Source organism: Carcharhinus amblyrhynchos, chromosome 7 (genome assembly GCF_965287045.1).
Source record: "Carcharhinus amblyrhynchos chromosome 7, sCarAmb.v2.hapA, whole genome shotgun sequence".
NCBI classification, from domain to species: domain Eukaryota; kingdom Metazoa; phylum Chordata; class Chondrichthyes; order Carcharhiniformes; family Carcharhinidae; genus Carcharhinus; species Carcharhinus amblyrhynchos.
Genome location: NC_137330.1, coordinates 46368001 through 46390333, shown reverse-complemented (window position 1 = coordinate 46390333; position 22333 = coordinate 46368001). Strand labels below are relative to the sequence as shown.

At 40.6% G+C, this 22333-nt stretch overlaps 1 protein-coding gene across 1 annotated transcript in view; it reads right to left on the bottom strand.

Annotated features, from left to right (window-relative positions):
* The window catches only part of LOC145344915 (uncharacterized), a 48912-nt gene extending 28082 nt beyond the window's left edge, over positions 1-20830 (bottom strand). The window contains exon 1 of the mRNA XM_080192234.1: positions 20668-20830. Coding sequence (XP_080048360.1) covers positions 20668-20730 — 63 coding nt within the window. The 5' untranslated portion in view covers positions 20731-20830. The remainder of the gene's footprint in view (positions 1-20667) is intronic.
* Positions 20831-22333: the final 1503 nt, after the last annotated feature.

Here is a 22333-nt window from a genome sequence, read left to right as displayed (position 1 = left end):
ATCCTTCTTTAAGTAGTGAGACCAAAATGGTATACAGTACTCCAGATGTGATCTCACCAAAGTCCTGTAGAATTACAGCAAGCACCACAGATTCCAATGATTAGCAGTTCCCTGTATAAGTACTACTTTTCATTCCCACTAGTGAACATTTGATTTCATCAAGAACTGGAGTGGTCTAGACTTTCCAACCCTTTCCACTGCCACTCCAAGGGTTTTGGAGTGGACAGAGCAGAAAAATCAATTGTGTACGTATTCCATGAATCCTCATTTTCTTCATTTCTGGAGGGTGTGCCTGGCATCAAAGTCATGTACTCATTCATATGGAACAGGCAATGTAAAATATTGAAATAAGGAAAACACAGCCAAGATCACAATGCTCATCATTTGAACATTGGATGCCTAGGCTTCACATCAAGCTTTACAATCCGACCCCTGAACAGTGAAGATATCCACTGATGTTTATTCCCAGAGATATCTCCACAGCCAATCTGAGGGAGACTGTATAAGTCCCCAGAAGAAATGTTATGGGAAAAGAAACTGTTTTCAATGCTGTTTTCTTCTTCATACTGTAGCACTTCTTGGTACCCCATCCACCACTGTAAACATTCATTTCCTCCACCACCAGTTCACAATGGCAGCATTGTGAATCTACAGGATGTACTGCAACAATTCACCAGGCTCCTTTGACAGCCAACCCGATGATCTCTGCCACCTACAGAATCAAAGGCAGCTGACATGGAGTAACATCACTGTTCCTTCGCTGTTGCTGTATCAAAATTCTGGAACTCGCTCTCTATTAGCACCATGGGTGAACCTACGTCACACAGTCTGCAGCAGTTCAAGAAGGCAGCACACCACCACCTTCTCAATGGCAATTAGAAACGGTAATAAATGCAGGGCTTGCACATTGTCAGCAACACTCACATCCCAAAAATGAACTTGAACAATCATATCTTTGCTGAGAACTCACCATCAGATTGAGTTAAAGATGAATAATCAGCAGTGTTGTTAACAGCATGTGATCAAAAATTCAGATACCTGTGGTCCACCAAAGATACCTTACTCACCAAGGTATCAAAACACTTGCTAATGAAGGCGTGTAAACATAATTGATCACATTTTCATGCAATTAACTGTATGACCATAAAGTAATGCTTGCAATTTGAAAAACAAAAGTTCTTAGTGGAATGTCAATTCTCAGTCCTTCACATTAGTCAAGCGGGATCATTCCAGAAGATTTGCAGAATTGTTTTCCTTTTGCATAAAGCCATCAGAATCATAGAACCCTACAGTGCAGAAAGAGGCCCTTTGGCCCATCACGTCTGCACCAAACACAATCCCACCCAGGCCCTACCACCATATACCCACATATTATGCCCACTAATCCCTCTAACCTACACTTCCCTGGACACTAAGGGGCAATTTCATAGCATGGCCAATCAACCTAACCCGCACATCTTTGGACTGTGGGAGGAAACCGGAGTACCCCCACACAGACACGAGGAGAACGTGCAAACTCCACACAGACAGTGACCCGAGCCGGGAATCAAACCCAGGACCCTGGAACTGTGAAGCAGCAGTGCTACCTATTGTGGTGCCGTGCCACCCATTTATTTACACAACTAAAGGCAGGATATACTTAGAACATTTAGAATATTTTCAAAAGCAATTCCAAATGCAAAATCAGTCCATGCCTGCAGTACTTGGCAGTCTCCTTAAAACTGAAATCGAGTTACTCTTGCCATTTTATTCAGGGAATTAGGTTTTTCCAACTGTATAGGTTCATGTTATCCTTAAAACTTTAGCTTGCCCTAGATTCTCGGAGTTTTACTTGGAAGTGGCTGTTGCTTTGTTAAAGAACAAATCACAACAATTTTGAATAATTCTGTTGCACCAGACCCACATTTACATCTAACTATTCATTGACCAAAATGACCTTTCAGCAAATAGGCAAATCATACATCCTTTCATAGAAGCCAGCTTTGTCAAGCCTTTTTTTCATTCTTTCAAAGATGTGCATGCTGCTGAGAAGGTCAGCATTTGTTGCCCATCCCAAATTGCCCTTAAGCAGGTGAACTGAGTCATTATCTTGAATCACCATGTGGTGTAGGTACGCTTATCGTGGTGTGAGTCAAAGATTCTTTGAAGCCTTCAAATTTACAAAGTTTGGAATTCATCCCGCAACACGGTAACACTCATACATTGCATTTGAGAAGCAATTGAAAATATAAAGGGAAGTCTGAATCTGCCAAGAATCAAAGGCTTTAAACTACATCTTCCCATTCCCATTGTACTTGCTTTTCAGCTAAGAGGACGGAATCATTAAATTTCACATAATCAGCAGTCAACTAATGCCACCCATGATTTTTTTTTGTGGAATGACATGACAAGGATTCTGTGTATGAGACTGGTTGGGTTAACTAAATACTGCTCAACAGTATTGATTTCTAATCTAATCAATCTCTAATCAAACTCTCAGATTGGCTGCCTCTCCATTTTGCCCCATCAATGGCAGCTGTGACTTCAACTATTAGGTTCCAAAGACTGGAATTTCCAACCTCTCCATCCTAAAACTCATCACTTAATTTTTTTGTCTCCTTATTCCTCTCTCTGGCTCAATTTGACCTTTGTATTTCAGTGCAATCTGAGATGTGTTAGATGATGCTAAAGGCATTATATAATTGCAGACAATTGTCATTAAATGCCCCATTCACATTAAAATCTTAGTCCACTGCTTTTAATTCAATTTAGAGATAGACCATCTGTCCCAACTGGTCTGTGCTGGTGTTTATTCCCTGCACAAACCTCTTCCCACTCTTTACTTCATCTCACTATATCAACCTATTATTATATTCCTTACTCGCTCATCCATTAATCCGGCTTTCCCTTAATTAGCAAGTCGTCAAAGAGCAGATCAGAGGCTGCATATTCTGCAGCAAGTAACCCGCCTCCTGATATCCCAAACCTTTTCCACCTCCTGAAGCACAAATCAGGAGTACGGTGGAATTCTCTCCATGTACTTGGCAGAGTGAAGCTCCAACATTCAAGAAGCTCCACATCATGCAGTAAAAAGTGGCTTGTGTGACTGGCACCCCATCCATCACCTTAACATTTACTTTGTCCACCATCAGCGCGTCTATAACTTATAAATCCCAATTCCAACCCCCCCCCACCACCACCACCCCACCCTATACACTGATAAGCTAATTATCATTACTTGATCATTATGGATGAAAAATATTCTTCTGCTTTCTAATCAAACCCTCAGATTGGCTGCATCTCCATTTTGCCCCATCAATGGCATATGTGTCTTTAACTATTAGGTTCCAAAGACTGGAATTTCCTTCCCAAATGACTCAACCTCTCCATCTTAAAACTCACCACTCAATTTTTTTTGTCTCCTTATCCCTCTTTCTGGCTCAACTGTTGTGTTGCATTTTGATTAATGGGCTGAAATGTTCTAATTAGGATTTGTGCTTAATGAAAAATGCACAGAGACAATATATGGAAGTTTATTTCACTGACTGCCGTAAAAACATTCTTGAAGAGAGATCAACCAGAGCTTCACCAAACACCATTACGCTAGTTTAATTACAGAGTGCACAAGACCGTGCAGTCTCCAAATCTGTCATAGGATGACTTATGAAAGATACCAAGCCCAGTAGTTCCATGGTCATATTACCAAGTTACTTCTCATGTTGCAAAGATTCCAGAAACAATCACACTTCACGTATGCATGATTACAGTTTACCACAGAAATTCAGGGCATGCTGTTGCAAGTGGGTCAGGCCCTACAAACGGTTACTTGATGTTCCTGTTAATGCTCCATGTTTGTACCTTAAATGCACCTGCACGAAGAACAAAAATAGTCACAAGCCAGGGCCTGCTACAATATCCTCTGTTCTTCAGGTTGCTTGGCAACATTAGTAACGTGGAAATCTTGCTGCTGACTAACATTCTGATATTCAATTAGGCTGGGTGGATTGTTATTACAGCACTTTCGAGCCTACAAAGAGTTATACAACCCATCAACGGCCACCACCCAGTGACTTCAAAACCCATGTTCTGACTTGCACAAAGCTTAGATACACTTGTGTCACTTCCTCAGCATCAGTCATAGACAGGAGTATTCTCTTAACCCTATAAAACCTCTGCATAATGAGTGCTTGACAAGGAAATGCTTCCATGTGTTGTCACTTATTTTTCTTTCATTAGCTGGAAATATATTCAAAGCATCCATGCATTGCCAATCCAAGTTCCTTGCAACTGCATAACCAAGTTACCCAAAATTCCAGTCTGTGACTTACATCAAAATGTCAGAAAAATTGCATGAGTACACAGAATCCCTACTGTGTAGAAGGAAGCCATTCGGCCCAACATGTCTGCACCGACCATAATCCCACACAGGCCCTATTCCCGTAATCCTACATATTTACCCTACTAATCCCCGACACTGGGGTTAATTTACCAATCAATCTAATCCGCACATCTTTGGACTATGGGAGGAAGCCAGAACACCCGAAGGAAACCCATGCATGGGGAGAATGTGCAAACTCCACACAGACAGTGACCCAAGGCCAGAATCAAACCCAGGGTACATGGTCGATCATTTAAAAACTGGTACAAATCAAGTGGAAATCATTGTAAGCAAAATAGTTTCGGAGTATAATATAGTATAAGTGCTAAATGTATGCCATATGTTGAGGGGGTTGAGCTATGGGGAGAGGCTGAATAAACTAGGCTTGTACTCGTTAGAGTTTAGAAGAATGAGGGGAGATCTCATTGACACGTATAAGATGATGAATGGGATGGATAGGATAGAGGTGGAGAGACCCTTCCTGCTCAGAAAGGACAGTAGGACTAGGGGGCATAGCCTCAAGATAAAGGGGGGGCGGTTTAGAACGGAGTTGAGGAGGAACTTCTTCACTCAAAGGGTGGTGAATCTCTGGAATACTCTGCCCGTTGAAGTGGTGGAGGCTGCCTCGCTAAATATTTTTAAGACGCAGGTTGATGGGTTTTTGATAAGAGAGGGGATTAAGGGTTATGGGGAGAGGGTGGGAATGTGGAACTGAGCCACGACAGATCAGCCATGATCTTATTGAATGGCGGGGCAGGCTCGAAGGGCTAGATGGCCTACTCCTGCTCCTATTTCTTATGTTCTTATGTTCCTTCTTCACGTCCCTCATTATGTACGAAAATTAAAGTCCATGGCCATCAAACATCACTTAAACACATTAGAACCATAAAATCTCTACAGTGCTGTCTGCACCGACCCTCTGAAAGAGCACTCTCGTAATCCTATTCCCCTGTCCTAACTGCATAACTACATGCATTGATCATGACCAGTCCTCCTGACCTGCACATCTTGGGGCTGACAGGAAACCGGAGTACCTGGAGGGAACACACATAGACACAGGGAGAGCATGCAAACTCCACACAGACAGTGACCCAAGGCCAGAATCGAACCCGGGTCTCTGGTGCTGAGACTGCAGTGCTAATCACTGTGCCACCCATTAGGCACAGAAAATGCAATCACTGATGCCTTTCCATTTTTTGATGCAGGCTGCATTGACATCATAAAGATACATAGTTACAAGAAATATAATTAGGTCTCTGAGGAAAAATATAAATGCTACACCAGAAATATGAGATTGAATAATTCAGCCCATTCAAAACTGGCATAAATTCAGGGAATTCTGGATTAGTATCTGGTGTTCTAAGAAGGCAAAGCAATGTATCCTGAGTGGCAGGGGATTTCAATAGGAATTCCACAGATTTAGATGGAAGATAGAGTAAATATGGGTACAGTGTAACCACAGGTCTAAGTGACTTACACATAAATTTCCCCAGACCTTTTCATCGGAATTAGGCATTATACCATCGTTTCATGCCAACTTACAGGAAATTCTGAATTCCACCAAATGCTGAGTTTCTGGTGGCTCAATATCAACTCAAGATTGTCTCACTGACACAACACAATTTCTTCAAGTCCACAGAGCTCTGAAGAACAGATTATTGAACTCAAAACGTTAACTCTGTTTCTCTCTCCACCGATGCCGCCAGACTTGCTGGATTTTTCCAGCACTTTGTGTTCATATTTCATATTGCCAACATCAGCACTATTTTACCATAGAGGTCAAATGTCAATTGGTAAAGCAAACTTGAATATCTGCTGGGCCGTCAGGCAGTAGCCAGGTAAAATTTGTACCGTTTGAAGGAGCAAATTATAGAGAGGATGTCCAAGGTAACACACCATCCATTCAACCTTTAGTCTAGAGAACTCAGACGGAACATTCCAGATCCCAGTGAAAATCCTGCCAGAAGGCTCCACTTGACTGGAGCAATGTCCTGAAACACTGCAGATTTGTTGATGTGGTTCTTAACTTTCATTAGCATGCAGGTCACCTTGGAGTCATTTAAATCCAAATGGATGCCAACCAACTGTCTTTGAAATTAATCCCTAACTGCTTGCTTAATTGAGAGATTTAGGTTTAAACCCCACGTCAGCAGAGGGGCAGTTCAATTCACCTTGAAATGGATACACACTGTCACCACCCAAATTGCCAAGAAACCAAACTTTTTATTTTACAACTGCAGTTCTGACTAAGTATAAGACATTTTAGAATCAGCGGAATGAGTCTATGCGAATAAAACCCATCTGGTTCACTAATGTCCTTTAGGGAAGGAAATCTGCCATCCTTACCTGGTCTGGCCTACATGTGAGCCCAGAGCCACAGCAATGTGATTGATTCTCAACTGTCCTCTGAATAAGGGCAACTAGGGATAGGCAATAAATGCTGGCCAGCCAGCAAAATGCATGTCCCACAAATTTACAAAATAAAAATTAAATCTGGTGCGTCCAGCCAGAATTCCACAATCAACACAACCCACACAATTTAAATAAAAAAAGTGGGGCAATTTTCAATTTCAGAAGGGGGGAAATTAATCTTAGTTTAGCTGGAGGAAATTGATCTTTCTTAGGGTCACATTCTTTACAACAGGTCACTACAGTAGGATTAGCACAGTAATAAGATCAAACTTAATGATAAACTGAAGATAGTACCTATGCAGAAGTTGTTACAATTCATGCTGACTTGGGGGATACATCAACTTTAACAGTTATCATAGATGTCAGGTTAATATTACAGGGGAGAACCAAGCTGAGCATGTGAAAAAAGAAAACAAAAATTAAAGGGAGAGTACTAAAAGAGACTGGCAACAAACATAAAAGGGAATTTAAAAGTCTTCCACAGCAATATTAATAGTAAAAGAGTGGGAAAATAAAGAGTGGAATCAATTAGGGAAAAAAAAGGGGATTTCCACATTGAGGGAAAAGCCTTGACTCATGCATTAAATGAACAATTTACATCTGTCCTTACCAAAGAAGGTATTGCCTCACTCATAGTGAAACACAGGATACATCTGAGACACTAGGAAGGGCTAAAATTTGATATCAGAGGTACTAGGTAGGCTGGCTACACTTAAAGTTTATAAGTCATCAAGACCACGTGACTAAATGGTGGAAACTGCAGAGGCCCTGACCATAACCCTCAAAATCTCCATAGACACAGCTACGGTGCTAGAGGGCTGGAGAGCTGCAAATGTTACATTCTTGTTCGAAAAAGCTTGTAAGAATAGACCCATTAATAGAACCTTAGTGGTGAGAAAGTCTTTAGAAGTTAAAATCTGAGACAGAATTAATAATCACTTGGACAAGTATGGATTAATGAAGGAAAGCCAACATGACTTTTTTTAAAGGCAAAAATCAAGTTTGACCAAAATAAAAATGGAAAGTTCTGGAAAAACTTACATAGGTCTTGGCAGCATTTGTGGGGAGAGAAACAGAATTAATGTTTCGGGTCCATACGACCTTCCTTCAGAGCACTAATCATTAACTCTGTATTTCTTGTCTCACAATGTGGAGATGCCAGCGTTGGACTGGGATAAACACAGTAAGAAGTCTGACAACACCAGGTTTAAGTCCAACCGATTTATTTGATAGTAAACTCACAAGCTTTCGGGGTTAGCCCCTTCATCAGGTGAATGGAGAGTTCTGGCCTCAGACACAGCATATAAAGGATAGACAGTTTACAGATTACTGATTAGAATGCGAATCTTTACACCTAACCTGCTATTAAAGTCTTAAAGTGGCCAACAATGTGAGTGGAAGGACTCACATTGTTGGCCACTTTAAGACTTGAATAGCAGGTTTGGTGTAAAGATTCGCATTCTAATCAGTAATCTGTAAACTGTCTGTGCTTTATATGCTCTGTCTGAGGCCAGGATTCTCCATTTGCCTGACAAAGGGGCAAACCCCGAAAGCTTGTGAGTTTACTACCAAATAAATCGGTTGGACTTAAACCTGGTGTTGTCGGACTTCTTTCTTGTCTCACACACACTGGAAACACAGAATCATAGAATCCCTCTAGTGCAGCTGGAGATCATTCGGCACCGACTCTCTGACAGAGCATCTTACCCAGGCCCATCCCCATAACCCCATGTACTTCCCTAGCTAATCCCCCGAAGCTTATACACCTTGAGACATTAAGGGGTAATTTAGCATGACCAATCCATCTAACCTGTACATCTTTGGACTGTGGAGGGAATTCAGAGCACCCCAAGGGAACATATGCAGACCCCACATAGACAATCTCCCAAGGCTGGAATCAAATCCAGATCCCTGGCACTGTGAGACAGCAGTGCTAACCACTATGCCACCCATAGGTGTTGCCAGACCTCTCGCTGAGTTTTTACAGCATTCTCTATTTTTACTTCAGGTTTCCAATGTCAGCAGTATTTTACTTTAATTTCATGTTTAACTGAACTTGATTAGGTTTTTACAAAGGTAACAGAGAGGGTTGTTGGGATAATATGGTGTACATTGACTTTTAATCCATAAAGTATCCTAAAGCAGACTTGTCATAAAAGTTAAAGCCCATGGAATAAAAGGGACATTGGAAACATAGATATAAAGTTATCTGAGTTACAGGAAACAGAAACAGTGGTAGAGGATTTTTTTCATAGAAACATAGAAAATAAAAGACATTCAGCCCATCAAGCCTGTTCTGCCAATCATTTTGATCATTGCTGATCATCAAATTCAATATCCTGATCCCCCCCCTTCCTCCATATCCTTTGATCCCTTTAATCCCAAAAGCTACATCTAATTTCTTCTTGAAATCACACAACATTTTAGCCTCAACTACATTCTGTGGTAGTGAATTCCTCAGATTCATCACCCTCTGGTGAAGAAATTTCACTTCACTTCAGTCCTAAAAGGTTTACCTTATCTCCTCAAACTATGACCCCTAGATCTGGACTCCCCCACCATCAGAAATCTTCTTTCTGAATCTACCGTGTCTAACCCTGTTAGAATTTTGTAAGTTTCTATGAGATCCCCCTCACTCTTCTAAACTCCAATGAATATAATCCTAACTAACTTAGTCTCTTCATTTGACAAAACTCTTAACCCAGGAATCAGTCTGGTAAACATTCGCTGCATTCTCTCAATAGCAAGGACATCCTTCCTCAGATAAGGACACTAAAGCTGTACACAATACTCCAGGTATGGCCTCACCAATGCCCTATACAATTGTAGTATAACATCCCTATTCCTCTATGCAAAACCTCTTGCTATGAAGGTCAACATACCATTTGCCTTCTTTATTGCCTGTTATATCTGCATGGTTTCTTTCAGTGACCAATGCACAAGAACACCAAGGTCTTGCTGGGTCTCCAGACTGGAGGAAGGATTATATTGAGGTTCCTCAGGAGTTCATATTAGGATATGACTTTTCTTGATATATATTTATGATTTCAGTTTGGGTATGCCCGGCACAATTTCAAAATTTGCAAATGATATATTGAGAACTATAACAAAGATAGCGATAGGCTTCAAAAGGGCATAGACAGTCTAATGGAATGTATGGACACATGGCAGATGACCTTTTTTGCAGAAAAGTGTGAAATGGTTTTTTTTGGCAGCATGTACCAAGTGAGGCAACATAACCTAAAGATTGCGATTCTAAAGGGGGTGCAAGAGCAGAGGAATCTGTAGAAGTCATTGAAGGTGGCAGGTCAAGTTGAGAAAGCAGTTAATAAGATGTACAGGATCCTGAGTTTTAAGAAAAAGGCACTGAGTACAAAGGCAAGCCTTTAGGGTGAGCCTTTAATAAATGTCTCAACTGGAGTATTGTTCATGCTTTTGATATTACAGTGGGTGCAGAAAATATTTATGAAAATAGTTGCAGGGATGAGGAGTTCCATTATATGAATAAGTTTATTTATTTAAGTTTATTTATTCCTTTCGCAAATAGGCTTACATTAACACTGCAATGAAGTTACTGTGAAAATCCCCTAGTCGCCTGACTCCAGCGCTTGTTCCAGTACGCTGAGGGAGAATTTAACATGGCCAGCGCACCCAACCAGCAAGTCTTTCGGACTGAAGAAACTCTGGATGGAATAAATCTGAGAAGTTGAGGTTATTCTCCTTGGAGAAGAGAAGGCTAAGAGGAGATTTGATAGAGGATTTCAAACTCATAAAGGGACTGGTGAGCCTCGGTAGGGAGAAACTGTTCACATTGGCAGAAAGGTCACGAACCAGAAGACACAGAATTAATGTAAATGGCAAAAGAACCAAAGGTGACATTTTATGTAGTGGATATTTAGGATCTGGAATGAACTGCCTGAGTGTATGTCAGAGACAGTTTCAATCATAACATTCAACAGGGAGTTGGATAATTACCTAAAGAGAAGGCATTTGCAGTACAGGGAAAAGGCAGAGAGGCTGGGTCTTGCTGAATTGATCTTGCAGACAGCTGGATGGGAACGATGGGTAAATTGGCCTCCTGTGTTGTAACCATCCTCTGATTCTATTACTAATTTTGAAAATTATATTGTCGGCTCATAATGACATCAATGATGACCCTCATCATTGATATGTTACATACATATTAAAAAACAAATCTTTTACAGAATAAAGATTGTGATATTGGAAAGGCCAGGTAGCAAAAGTCAAACAGTGCAATATTATTATTGTACTATATTAACTATCCATTTGCTATTGATTTCCAGCTCTGAAATTCTTGCTTTTCCAGATGTCCAAGAATGACAATCAGGGTTCAGAATTCAAAGGTACATTAAAAAACACAAGAGTGAAATAAATCTGAATATTATACATCATAAATATTTTATTGCAGCCTTTAATTGTTAATTAACAAACATAGCAACAAGAAGCACGAGTAGGCTTTTTGGCTCTTTGAGCCTGCTCTGCCATTTATTTTGATCATGGCTGATCATAGAGTTCAATATCCTGATCTCAATAATTGTGAATTGGTTAGCTGTTAATGACTTGTACTCCACCCAAGGATTGGTAAAATTCAAGACTGTAAAAGGCTGCATCTTAATCTTAGAAAAGTGATGCAAGATCAGGGTTTCAATTCAGCCTACATGTAGAAATGCAGATGCAGCACTTTAATATAAATTGCATCATTCAACAGGTAACACTGCAGTGCAGACCTTTCATGCGACACATCTGCTCTGTCAATCTGTGATAAAAATCCCAAATGCAATATGGGAAATGACAAACACACTAAACAAACAGCTGTGGTCCTCCAATGACTTCCAAATCATTTTGGGGTAGCACGGTGGCACAGTGGTTAGCACTGCTGCCTCACAGTGCCTGGGACCCAAGCTTGGGTCACTGTCTGTGTGGAGTTTGCACATTCTCCTCGGGTTCTGAATGGCCTCCTTCTGCACCGTAGGATTCTATGATTCTTGACTTTGGAATACAATAAAAATGGAATGGAGAATAAGTCAAACAAACAATGCAGATCAACACATTTGGAACTACCGATCCCTAATCCTCCAATCCCACACTTTCCAAACATAACCTGACACAATTTATCCTCTTCCATTCCTGTCCATGAACATCAGCATCCCCAAAGCAGGGAAGGAAAGTTGACTAGAGAGAAATCTAAACTCAGTGTATGCACAGAGGGGTGTGAGAGAAGGAGGAAATTCATCTCAAAGCAATTTTATCACCAATAATGCATTCAGTAGCTTTAAATACAGATTTAGCTAAAAATGATTTGCCACATTCTTGTACACAATAGTAAGTTTAATAAAAGCAAAATACGCAGATGCTGGAAATCTGAAATAAATACAGAAAATGCTGGAAAAGCTCAGCAGGTCCGGCAGCATCTGTGGAGAGAGAGACAGAGCTGAAGAAGAGTTCCACAGATTCGAAACACTAAAGCCGGAATCTTACCACTGTTCATGGCAGCACGATTTTCCCAACCATCTGTACTGAACAGAGACGTGGCTAGGTGCCAAATTCTCCGATCTCACTACAGCGGGAGAGTGGTGTGAACGGCAGGTAAACTCACACCCTAACTCTCTCTCCACAGATGCTGCCAGACCTCCTGAGTATTTCCAGCATTTTCAGTTTTCACTTCAAAACAGTAAGTTTATTGCATTTTGGTCCTCCTCAGATATAATTTCATTACCTCGAGCTCTGAAGTGTGTTTATAGCAAAAGATTACAATCCAAATATCTCTGGTATTAAAAGTTGCTTGTTTTTTTTGGAGTGGGGTGGAGTTTAACTTAGAAAGTTGGAGTTCAAGTATTCACACTGCTGATCCATGCTCCACGTCAAAAAGGACGTTTGTCACCTGGTAGTACAGAACTTAAATATTGCAGAAAAAAGATAGCTGTCAAAGCTTTTCTGTTGTACTCAACAGAACTGATGCAAGAATGCCAAATTTAAAAGGGAACAACAATTTGCACTGCATGAGAAAACGGGTGCTGAGGGTTAGCAAGTTGGCTCCAATTGGTCAAGACATGTCATGACAAATGCACCAGGAAATATTGTTTACTCTTGCTTTGGTTTATTCAAAAAAGATGCAATGTTTGGACATGTGTTTTTTGTCCACAGAGCACAGGCCCCTGCCTATGAATATATAGCTTCAACCTCATGCCTTTTCTCAATGATACTCAAAAACAGTTAAACGAATTACGGGTGCAGATTTTGCAATAAAACAACTGTCTCGCTGCTGACCTTAAAGAAAAAAGACCAAGTGATCTCCATGGCTTGGTTTCCTCTTTCTCAATGGCTGTTTAAATCTGGTACCAATTAAAGAGGATGCAGCAGCAGTGATGGCAGCAATTAGGTGAAGAATCAATCACATTGAAGTATTCAAACTGCTTCCTGTGCAGTGCCCTTCCTTTCCACTATCCCAATATTGAATTTCAATAGGTTTATTTGGAATCACAAGCTTTTGGAGTGCTGCTCCTTTATCAGGTGAGTGACTCACCTGATGAAGGAGCAGTGCTTCAAAAGCTCGTGATTCCAAATAAACCTGTTGGACTTTAATCTGGTGTTGTGAGACTTCTTATTGTGCCCATCCCAGTCTAACACCAGCATCTCCACATCATCATTCAGTTTGACATTGCGTAAATAGAAAATTAGTTTCTCGTGGTGAGTGAGAGTGTTTAGTAGTGATTATGAAATTAGAATGTTGTTAAAAGCCTAGTTACACCTCATTTAATAAAGATAGAACTTTTTAAAGAGTTTTAACAGTGAAACCAATAGACAAAAAATTGAAGTTCTTGTCAAATTCATATGATTTCCCATTTATTGTAGCCTTGAGCTGCCTCAACATCCTCTTGGACAAATATAGAATCACTGATATTAACTTCTGGATTTCTAAATCTTCGTTAGCAAGTGTGGTTGCTGTCAGTTTCAGTGGAGTAATGACAACAAACATTGATGGTTTCAACATCATTATCACCACAAAATCTGGCCCATTACATCAGCGCAGCTGTAACACTTACCCTTTAACAAGGAGTGGTTGGTGATTCACAACTAATACCTGAAACAAGTTACATGCTGTAGGAAATCCACCCTTTGATGCAGTTAAAAATTGCTTGGATCGGAGGCCAAATATTTTACATTAAAACAAAAAAGGCTCCACTATAATAATATTGGGCTGAATGTATCTGTAATGGTTGTGTTGTGGCTCTCAGCTGTCTGAAGATGATTACATATAGTTCTAAGGTTCAAACAGCTTGCTCACGCTTGGCCTATAGTAATTGGTGGTTCAATGAAATGTTGTCTGGTCAGGTTTGAAAACAGCATGGTAGATGTCAATTAATGTGTTGGAATTTTCTACTATCCCATTACACGGCATATTTACCATGGCTAATCCATCTAACCTACACATCTTTGGACAGTAGGGGACAATTTATCATGGCCAATTCATTAAATCTGCACATCTTTGGGCTGTGGGAGGAAACTGAAGCACCCGGAGGAAACCCACACAGAATGTGCAAACTTCACACAGACAGTAACTCAAGTTTGGAACTGAATCCGGGTCCCTAGTGCTGTGAGGCAGCAGTGCTACCCACTGAGATTTTTTGGAAGTAGGGATATAGGAAGGAAACAGATTTGTTTAATTTCACCTACAATTATTCACTTCCTTGAAATAAATTGGATAAACTCCACAATGAGGTGAACCCTAGCCAAGCAAGATAACTTAAATGGTCTTATTCTTTTATACTTTTACATGAGTGTGACTGAAAATGTTGCTCAAATAAAGCAGGTTTTATGCAAGCAACTGAAGAATCTGCTATAATATTTTATATTGTTCTATTTGTAATTACATTGCTAAACAATCTCATTTTTTTTCCATATGAAGAATATACTTTCACAGTATGGAATTTAGGATACAGAGCAAACTAGCAGGCAGAATAAATGAAAGATAAGCAAGATCCCTAAGAGGGTTGCGTTAACTCAAGGATGATAAACTTCTCAGTGGAAAGTTAGGTTGGAATTAAGCTTTTGTGGCAGATTCAGCGATCAACAGCCTCATACAGCTAAGTATATAGAACTCCAGATAGTGGGCTTTTGACCAGCTAAACTTTTAGGTATTAGTGTCACAAGTAGGCTTACATTAACACTGCAATGAAGTCACTGTGAAAATCCCCGGATCGCCACACTCCGGCACCTGTTCGGGTACACTAAGGGAGAATTTAGCATGACCAATGCACCTAACCCGCACATCTTCCACACTGTGGGAGGAAATTGGGTCACCCGGAGGAAACCCACACAAACACAGGGAGAACGCGCAGACTCCGCTCTGTTGTTTCCATGCTGTAAACCTCTACGGCTCTATAAAGTTACATGGGTAAAATGGGTATAGAGGGATATGGGCCAAACGCAGGCAATTGGGATTAGCTTAGGGGTTAAAAAAGGGGTGGCATGGACAAATTGGGCCAAAGGGCCTGTTTCCTGCTGTAAAGCTCTATGATTCCACACAGACAGTGACCCAAGCAGGGAATTGAACCCAAGTCCCTGGCACTGTAAGGTAGCAGTGCTGACCACTATGCCACCATGCCATCTGCTTCATTGATTAGACCTGCTCAAGGCAGCTCAGGATATTTCCATGCAGCTCTGGATAATCTTCACCTGAAAAAATCCTAGATAGTAGGCAAGCTGTAAATTTTTTAATGGCATGAATTCCATAAGCACCCTTGCACACAATTGGCAGGTTTACAATGGTGCGATACAATAAATGAGGCTGATTAGCATGCAGACTGTGTTAGTTAAAGATGTGACAGGAGTGGCAATCATAAAAAGGGGAAAAGAGAGGGATTTAGTCTTGCATGGCGAATCATGGTTAAACAACATTACAATGGCTATTAGATCTCTTTCCTAAAACTTGTATTAACTCAGACAAATGTATGTACATATTATGACCATATGTTACCAACATATTCAAAATGGAGCATTCAAATGAAAATCAGAAACTCTTCAACAAGTTTGGTCTCTCTGTGGTCCAATTTACTTTTTCTGTTCATCATTCTGGTGTCTAGGTGTTCAGTCATCTATTTAGGACTTGTGCTTTACTTGCAGCAATGAAGTAAATACTCCTTTCATATTAGCCACTGCACTCTTAGAGATTCGAAGTATAAAGTGGAGGAGGCTGCCTCCAGCAATCGTTAACAAGAAACAATTCGAAATATGAGCATTTAACTTAAATTGCTTTACTTATCGACGATGCCAAATAAATAACAGATTACATTGTGAACATGATTTGATGCAACAGCTGACTAAAAATATTAATTTACACTAATCTATGATAAATCTATCAGGGCACAGAAGTCATAATTAAAACACATTTTTTCACTAAAGGTGTGTTTAGTTTTCTGATCCAATAGAAGCCAAATTTAATTGAAAATAACAGGCAGCAGGAAGTACTGGAATCTAAAATAAGTGAACAAATGGGTTTCTTGTACCACTGGCTTCAAAAATATGGCAAGATGTTAATGATTATCACAAGGTCTGCCACCTTGTGGTAGATTTACAAAATCATTGTCTCTTTCCCCCACTTTGAGATAAAACCATATAAGGGCTTCCTTTGAGACTATTGCTTCACTTCTCATTGAGTGCTAGATAATGCAAAACATCTAATTTTATAGATCTGGCTTTAATTACATGGTAACAGATGTCAATTGGCTAATAACAATCAACTGCATATAAAAGTACTTGTAAAATAGCAAATTATTACAGGAGTGATAATGGCATTTGAAAAGCAAAGTATGAAAACAAGCAACTAGACTAAATTACCCAAAGAATGGCATGAATATATGGATTGAGATTGTGGTGTTAGGCTTTGGATTTGTTATAGCATAAGACTTTATAAAGAGATAGAAATGCCCCATATTTAATTTAATGCATTCACAATTTTCTAGTTTGCATCCCTTAGTTTAGTGAAAAGCAGATGTTGTATGCTAAGGATGCCTTTATCCAGATCTATTGCTGGTGCATTGCAATTTCCTGTGCTGACTGCCTACCTAGGTGAAATTCATCCTGTAAAATCAGTGGTGATTTTGACTTCACCCTGAATCATCTTAGTTACAAAGCTGTTTCTTTTTTAAAAAATTAAAGATTTCTGATATATGCAAGGAACTGAATCATGTTGTACCTTTGAATAGAAAAATCCAGTCTATTTAGAAAAACTAATTTTAACATATTCTCAATCCTCCTGATGGTACACTGGGGACCATACAGGTGGTTCTCAGTGCCTTTTGCAGGCCAATACTTCCATATACTCCTATGTGGAAGGTACTAGGAATTCAGTTCCTCAAAACATGCAGTCCCACTTCCTTCCACCCACGTTTCAAGGTTATAATATTGTTGCCACAACAGGTGCTGTTGAACAAGCTCTAGGCAAGTATGAACAGGCAGTGCAGGTTCGTTTAAGCACTCGCTATTTAAACAAAATGGTTACCAAGACACTGCAAAACTAAATCAGAAACAGAAAATTCTGTACACTCAATAACTGACCTCAGATTTAAGAACACTCCACAGTCAGTCAAAAAGCAAAGCAACACCTATCTGTTCTATCAACTGCCCTGAACGCAGGACAGCATCCCCAGCTGTCCATTTCCCTCAACTTATTTTTTGGGATTTCGTAAGTACTGTACTTAAGTTTATCATACGGATTTTGATTCTTCATGCCCTATTACAATCCTTGCACACAGCAGAACAAAAGGAAACAAAGAGATTTTGATGGATTAGTCAGAGATAGCAGGAGATGTTTTAAACCACTGAGCGTTCCAATCCTCCTATGTATTTTTTTTTGTCTAATAGTTATGGTTCAAATCATCTCCAACAATACCAAATTGAATAGCTACAGTTTAATAAAATAGCTGGAAGTAACAACCTAAGGATAAAGGGATATCAGCTGTTTATAACAGACTTGGATGAAGTTGTCAGATTTGCTGATGACACAAAGATCGGTCGAAAAGGGACATAAGGAGACTACAAAAAGATACAGGTAGGTCAAGTGAATGGGCAAAGATCTGGCGAATGAAATATAATGTGGAAAAATGTGAAGCTGTCCATTTTGGCAGCAAGTATAAAAATGGAGCATATTATCTAAATGGTGAGAGATTGCAGAAATCTGGCATGCAGAGATTTGGGTGTCCTAGTATATGAATCACAAAAGGCTTGTATGCAGGTACAGCAAGTAATTAGGAAATCTAATCAAAATTATCATCTATTATGAGGGGAATTGAATACAAAGGTAAAGAGGTTATGCTACCATTGTACAGGCACTAGTGAGATCACATCTGGAGTACTGTGTACATTACTGGTCACCTTATTTAAGGAAGGATATACGTATGTTGAAAGCAGTTCTGAGAAGGCTTACAAGACTAACACTGGAATTGGTGGGTTGTCTTATGAGGAAACGTTAGACAGGCTAGGTTTAAATCTTCTGGAGTTTAGAACAGTAAGACACAACTTGATTGAAACATATAGGATCATGAGTGATCTTGACAGGTTGAATGTGGAGAAGATGTTTTCTCAGAGGAGAATCCAGAAGTGGGAGTCACTATTCAAAACAAAGAGTTGTCCATTTAAAAAGAGAGAAGGCAAAATATTTTTCTATCAGAGAGTCGAGCGTCTTTTGGTACTCTTTTCCTGAAAAGGTGGTGGAATCAGAGTTTTGAATATTTTTAAGGCAGAGATGGATAGATTCTTGGTAAGCAAGAAGGTGATAGGTTATCAGGGATGGGCGGGATGCAGATTTGAGGTTACTATCAGATCAGCCATGATCTTGTTAAATGGCGGAGCAGGCTCGAGGAGTTGAATGGCCTACTTGGCTCCTTGTTCGTATTTTGTAGTTGGCAGCTCCTCAAGACAAATTAAAACATTCTGTAGAAAAAGACATGCCTGAACTTTACATATTTTTGAACGGTTAGGACATGTATGCCCTCGTTACATGTAATGATTACACAAAATAATAATTTGGCTTCTTCCAAAACTTGCAGTTCTCCTGCTCATGTGCTGCAGGGATGGGCATTTAGTGCTACACCAAAATCCTATAGAATCCTTACAGTGCAGGAGCCATTCAGCCCATTGAGTCTGCACTGACCACAATCCCACTCAGGCTCTATTCCTGCAACCCCATATATTTACCTTGTTAATCCCCTGACACTACAGTCACTTTAGCATGACCAATCAACTTAACCAGCACATCTTTGGACTTTGGGAGGAAGCCAGAGCACATGGAGAAAACCCCAGCAGACACAGGGAGAACATGCAACTTCACACAAATTGTGACCTGAGACCTGAACTGAACCCAGGTCACTGACGCTGTGAGGCAGCAGTGCTAACCACTGTGCCATCATACCACTGTACAGACCAATAACCTACCCCCACACCTCTCACCAACGCCTCCCAACCCTAATCATTTTGAGGCCAGCAATGTGACTCTAGAAGAACTCCTTTATTTTGCTGTCTTGTTTCTTTGTGCTATACCACCTGGCCCAGCCTGCAAGTCCGCACAGCCCACAGGTACAACCTCGGTACTTCAGCAGTCCCCATTTCCTGTTCAGTCTACCTCCTGTCAAGTCGGTAAATCTTGAGTTTGGTTCCTTCTCCTCCTCCTCCTCCTCATGCCACCCCCACCCAGTTTACCAACCCAAACTCTGCCAATGTCCAATGTCCATGATGGAGTAACCTGCACATGTGCACATGGCTAATTCACATTTGCACATACCATTTCCACCACATTAACTGGTGTGATGTCTAAATGATGAGCCCACTCCCCCATTTCTAAAGGAAAAGTTTGATCTATTGGGATAATCTGGCATTTTAAAACTGTTGGTAAACAAAAATCAGCTTAGATGCTTTTATTTATTTATCCTACTTACAAGACATTATTTTCTGAGTTTCGTTTCTGTTGTCACGGGAGGGTCCCATTCAGAATAAAATTTGAGTGACATTTAATATTCCAGGTGAGATTCCAGATGTGTCTCACACAGGTTACATTCAAGCTGTATGATTTCATTGAGAGTTGAGTTTAGATGTGTTCACAGTCTAACTGAGCATAACTCGATTAATTCAAGAACATTAAAGCAAGATGTATTCTTTAATTACAAATTGGACATTTTTGACTGGCACAAAATCTTAACAGGATGAGGCCGATTTTAGGAATTAGAAATTTGCAAAACACTGATAACCGAGCATTAATCTTTAATTTAACATTAGCTCATGGAGTGCGCGTGTCCCCACACGTGTGTTTTGTTTCCCCTAACAATGTGTGAATGTGTTTCCAGCTATGCATGTCCTCTCCCTGTCTGTTTGTGTTATGTGCGTTTCCCTTTCTGGGTATAGAACTCCCATTCACCTGACGAAGGAGCAGCGCTCAGAAAGCTAGTGGCTTTTGCTACCAAATAAACCTGTTGGACTTTAACCTGGTGCTGTGAGACTTCTTACTGCGTTTACCCCAGCCCAACGCCGGCATCTCCACATCAAAACTAAATTTCCCCAGTGCACTTCTCAGATCCGTCTCGCAATCTGCAGGTTAGCCGAAGGGAACTCCGCAATTCCCAGACGGTATTGCTTTGAAGACAACATTGAAATCAAACCGAACTCTCCACTTAATATCGGATCTCTACAAGGAGATGATATAGCTGAAAGCTACGAAACCAGATACTTCTTTTGCAAGTTAAACACTACCCACCCCCACTCCCCGCTTTGATCCAGAAGCGAAATTATTCAAGTGTATGCATTACCTTCGCACCCTATTAGAGTTTAATCACTTTCGATCGAATACCATACTTTTTCTAAGCAGTTTAGCAAAATACAAAGCTTACCAGCAGGAGGAAAGGAAATCCCATGGCCAAAAGAAATGTTAGACTGAAATGAGGCGTCTTCATCGTGTTATATCTTTCTCTGTCACTTCCAGCAATTGAAAGCCCTTCTCGACAATTGTGCAGCTGCCTCCAACTGAACTAATCTCACTGAACTCCCGACTAATGTAAATTCCCAGTTCCCAGCGTCACCACCGAACACGCAACCACTCACACTACACTGAACCTGACTAAGTGTATTAGTCATCTACGTAGGAAATTAAACGCCTTCATTCATTTTTTTAAACTCCATTTGTCTGTACAGGATACTAGCAATATGACATTATTATTTGAGTTTTTATGATTTTTTTTCGGTTAATTGCCCATTTTTAGTTGCACCTTTTAGAAAAGGCACTCACTTAACTCTGTTAAAGCTAACACAGCAATGATAAAGTGCAACAGTGTAACTGTACCTGAACCAAATTCAATGGCAACTTATCAATCTTTTTTGGAGAATGAAAGATAAGCAATGGTATTCTTACCCTTTAGCTGGCGAAACCTGAGTCATATCACTGAACATTGTATATTGCCCATTGCTACAGAGGACACCCCCTGGGAGAGTAGGATTGGCTGTATTTACTGCTTTGTAGACAAAAAAATTAAAAATGTTGGAAATACTCAACTGGTCAGACAGCATCTGTGGAGAGAAAAACAGTCGACGGGGACGTTCTTACCAGAATTTGGTGATGTGTTGGCTCCAGCGAGAAAAATGGAGTGAATCACACCAACAGCTCCGGCATAGCTTCTGAGCGAATCTTGAGACTGATTAACTAAAGTTTTTATGGCCACGGGAATCACACCACGCCATGCTCGCAGCAGCCTGTCTCTGATTGACCCAACCTGGCTCAGCTTAATCACTGTAATCCTGGGGGAGCTCCATATAAACTGCTCCCAGCACTCCGTGTGTGGAGTTTGCACCTTCTCACCGTGTCTACGTGGGTTTCCCCCGGGATCTCCGGTTTCCTCCCACAGTCCAAAGATGTGCAGGCTAGGTGAATTGGATAAAATTGCCCCTTAGCGTCAGGGCAATTCGCAGGGTAAATACATGAGGTAACGGGATAAGGCCTGGGTCGGGTGTTGTCAGTGCAGACTCAATGGGCCGAATGGGCTCCTTTTGCACTGTAGGGATTCTACGATTCACTCATTCCCGATCTATTAAAGGGGATGGCAGCCAGGAATCCCACACCATGTTTCTTGGTGGGAACCCTCACCAGAATGCTGGATGGAGTGGAGCAGAAGTGTGATGCACTCTACCCCCACTCCTGAAGGCATCGAAACCCCGTCTTGGATACAGTAGCAGCCCTGATGAGTACAGTAAGAAGTCTGACAACACCAGGTTTAAGTCCAACAATTTATTTGATAGTAAATTCACAAGCTTTCGGGTTAGCCCCTTCGTCAGGTGAATGGAGAGTTCTGGCCTCAGACAGAGCATATAAAGCACAGACAGTTTACAGATTACTGATTAGAATGCGAATCTTTACACCTAACCTGCTGTTCAAGACCTGAAGTGGCTGACAATGTGTGTGGAAGGAGCACTGATCACAGGTTAAAGAGATGTGTATTGTCTCCAGACAGGACAGTAAGTGAGGTTTTGCAAACCCAGGCAAGTCACGGGGGTTACAGATAGTGC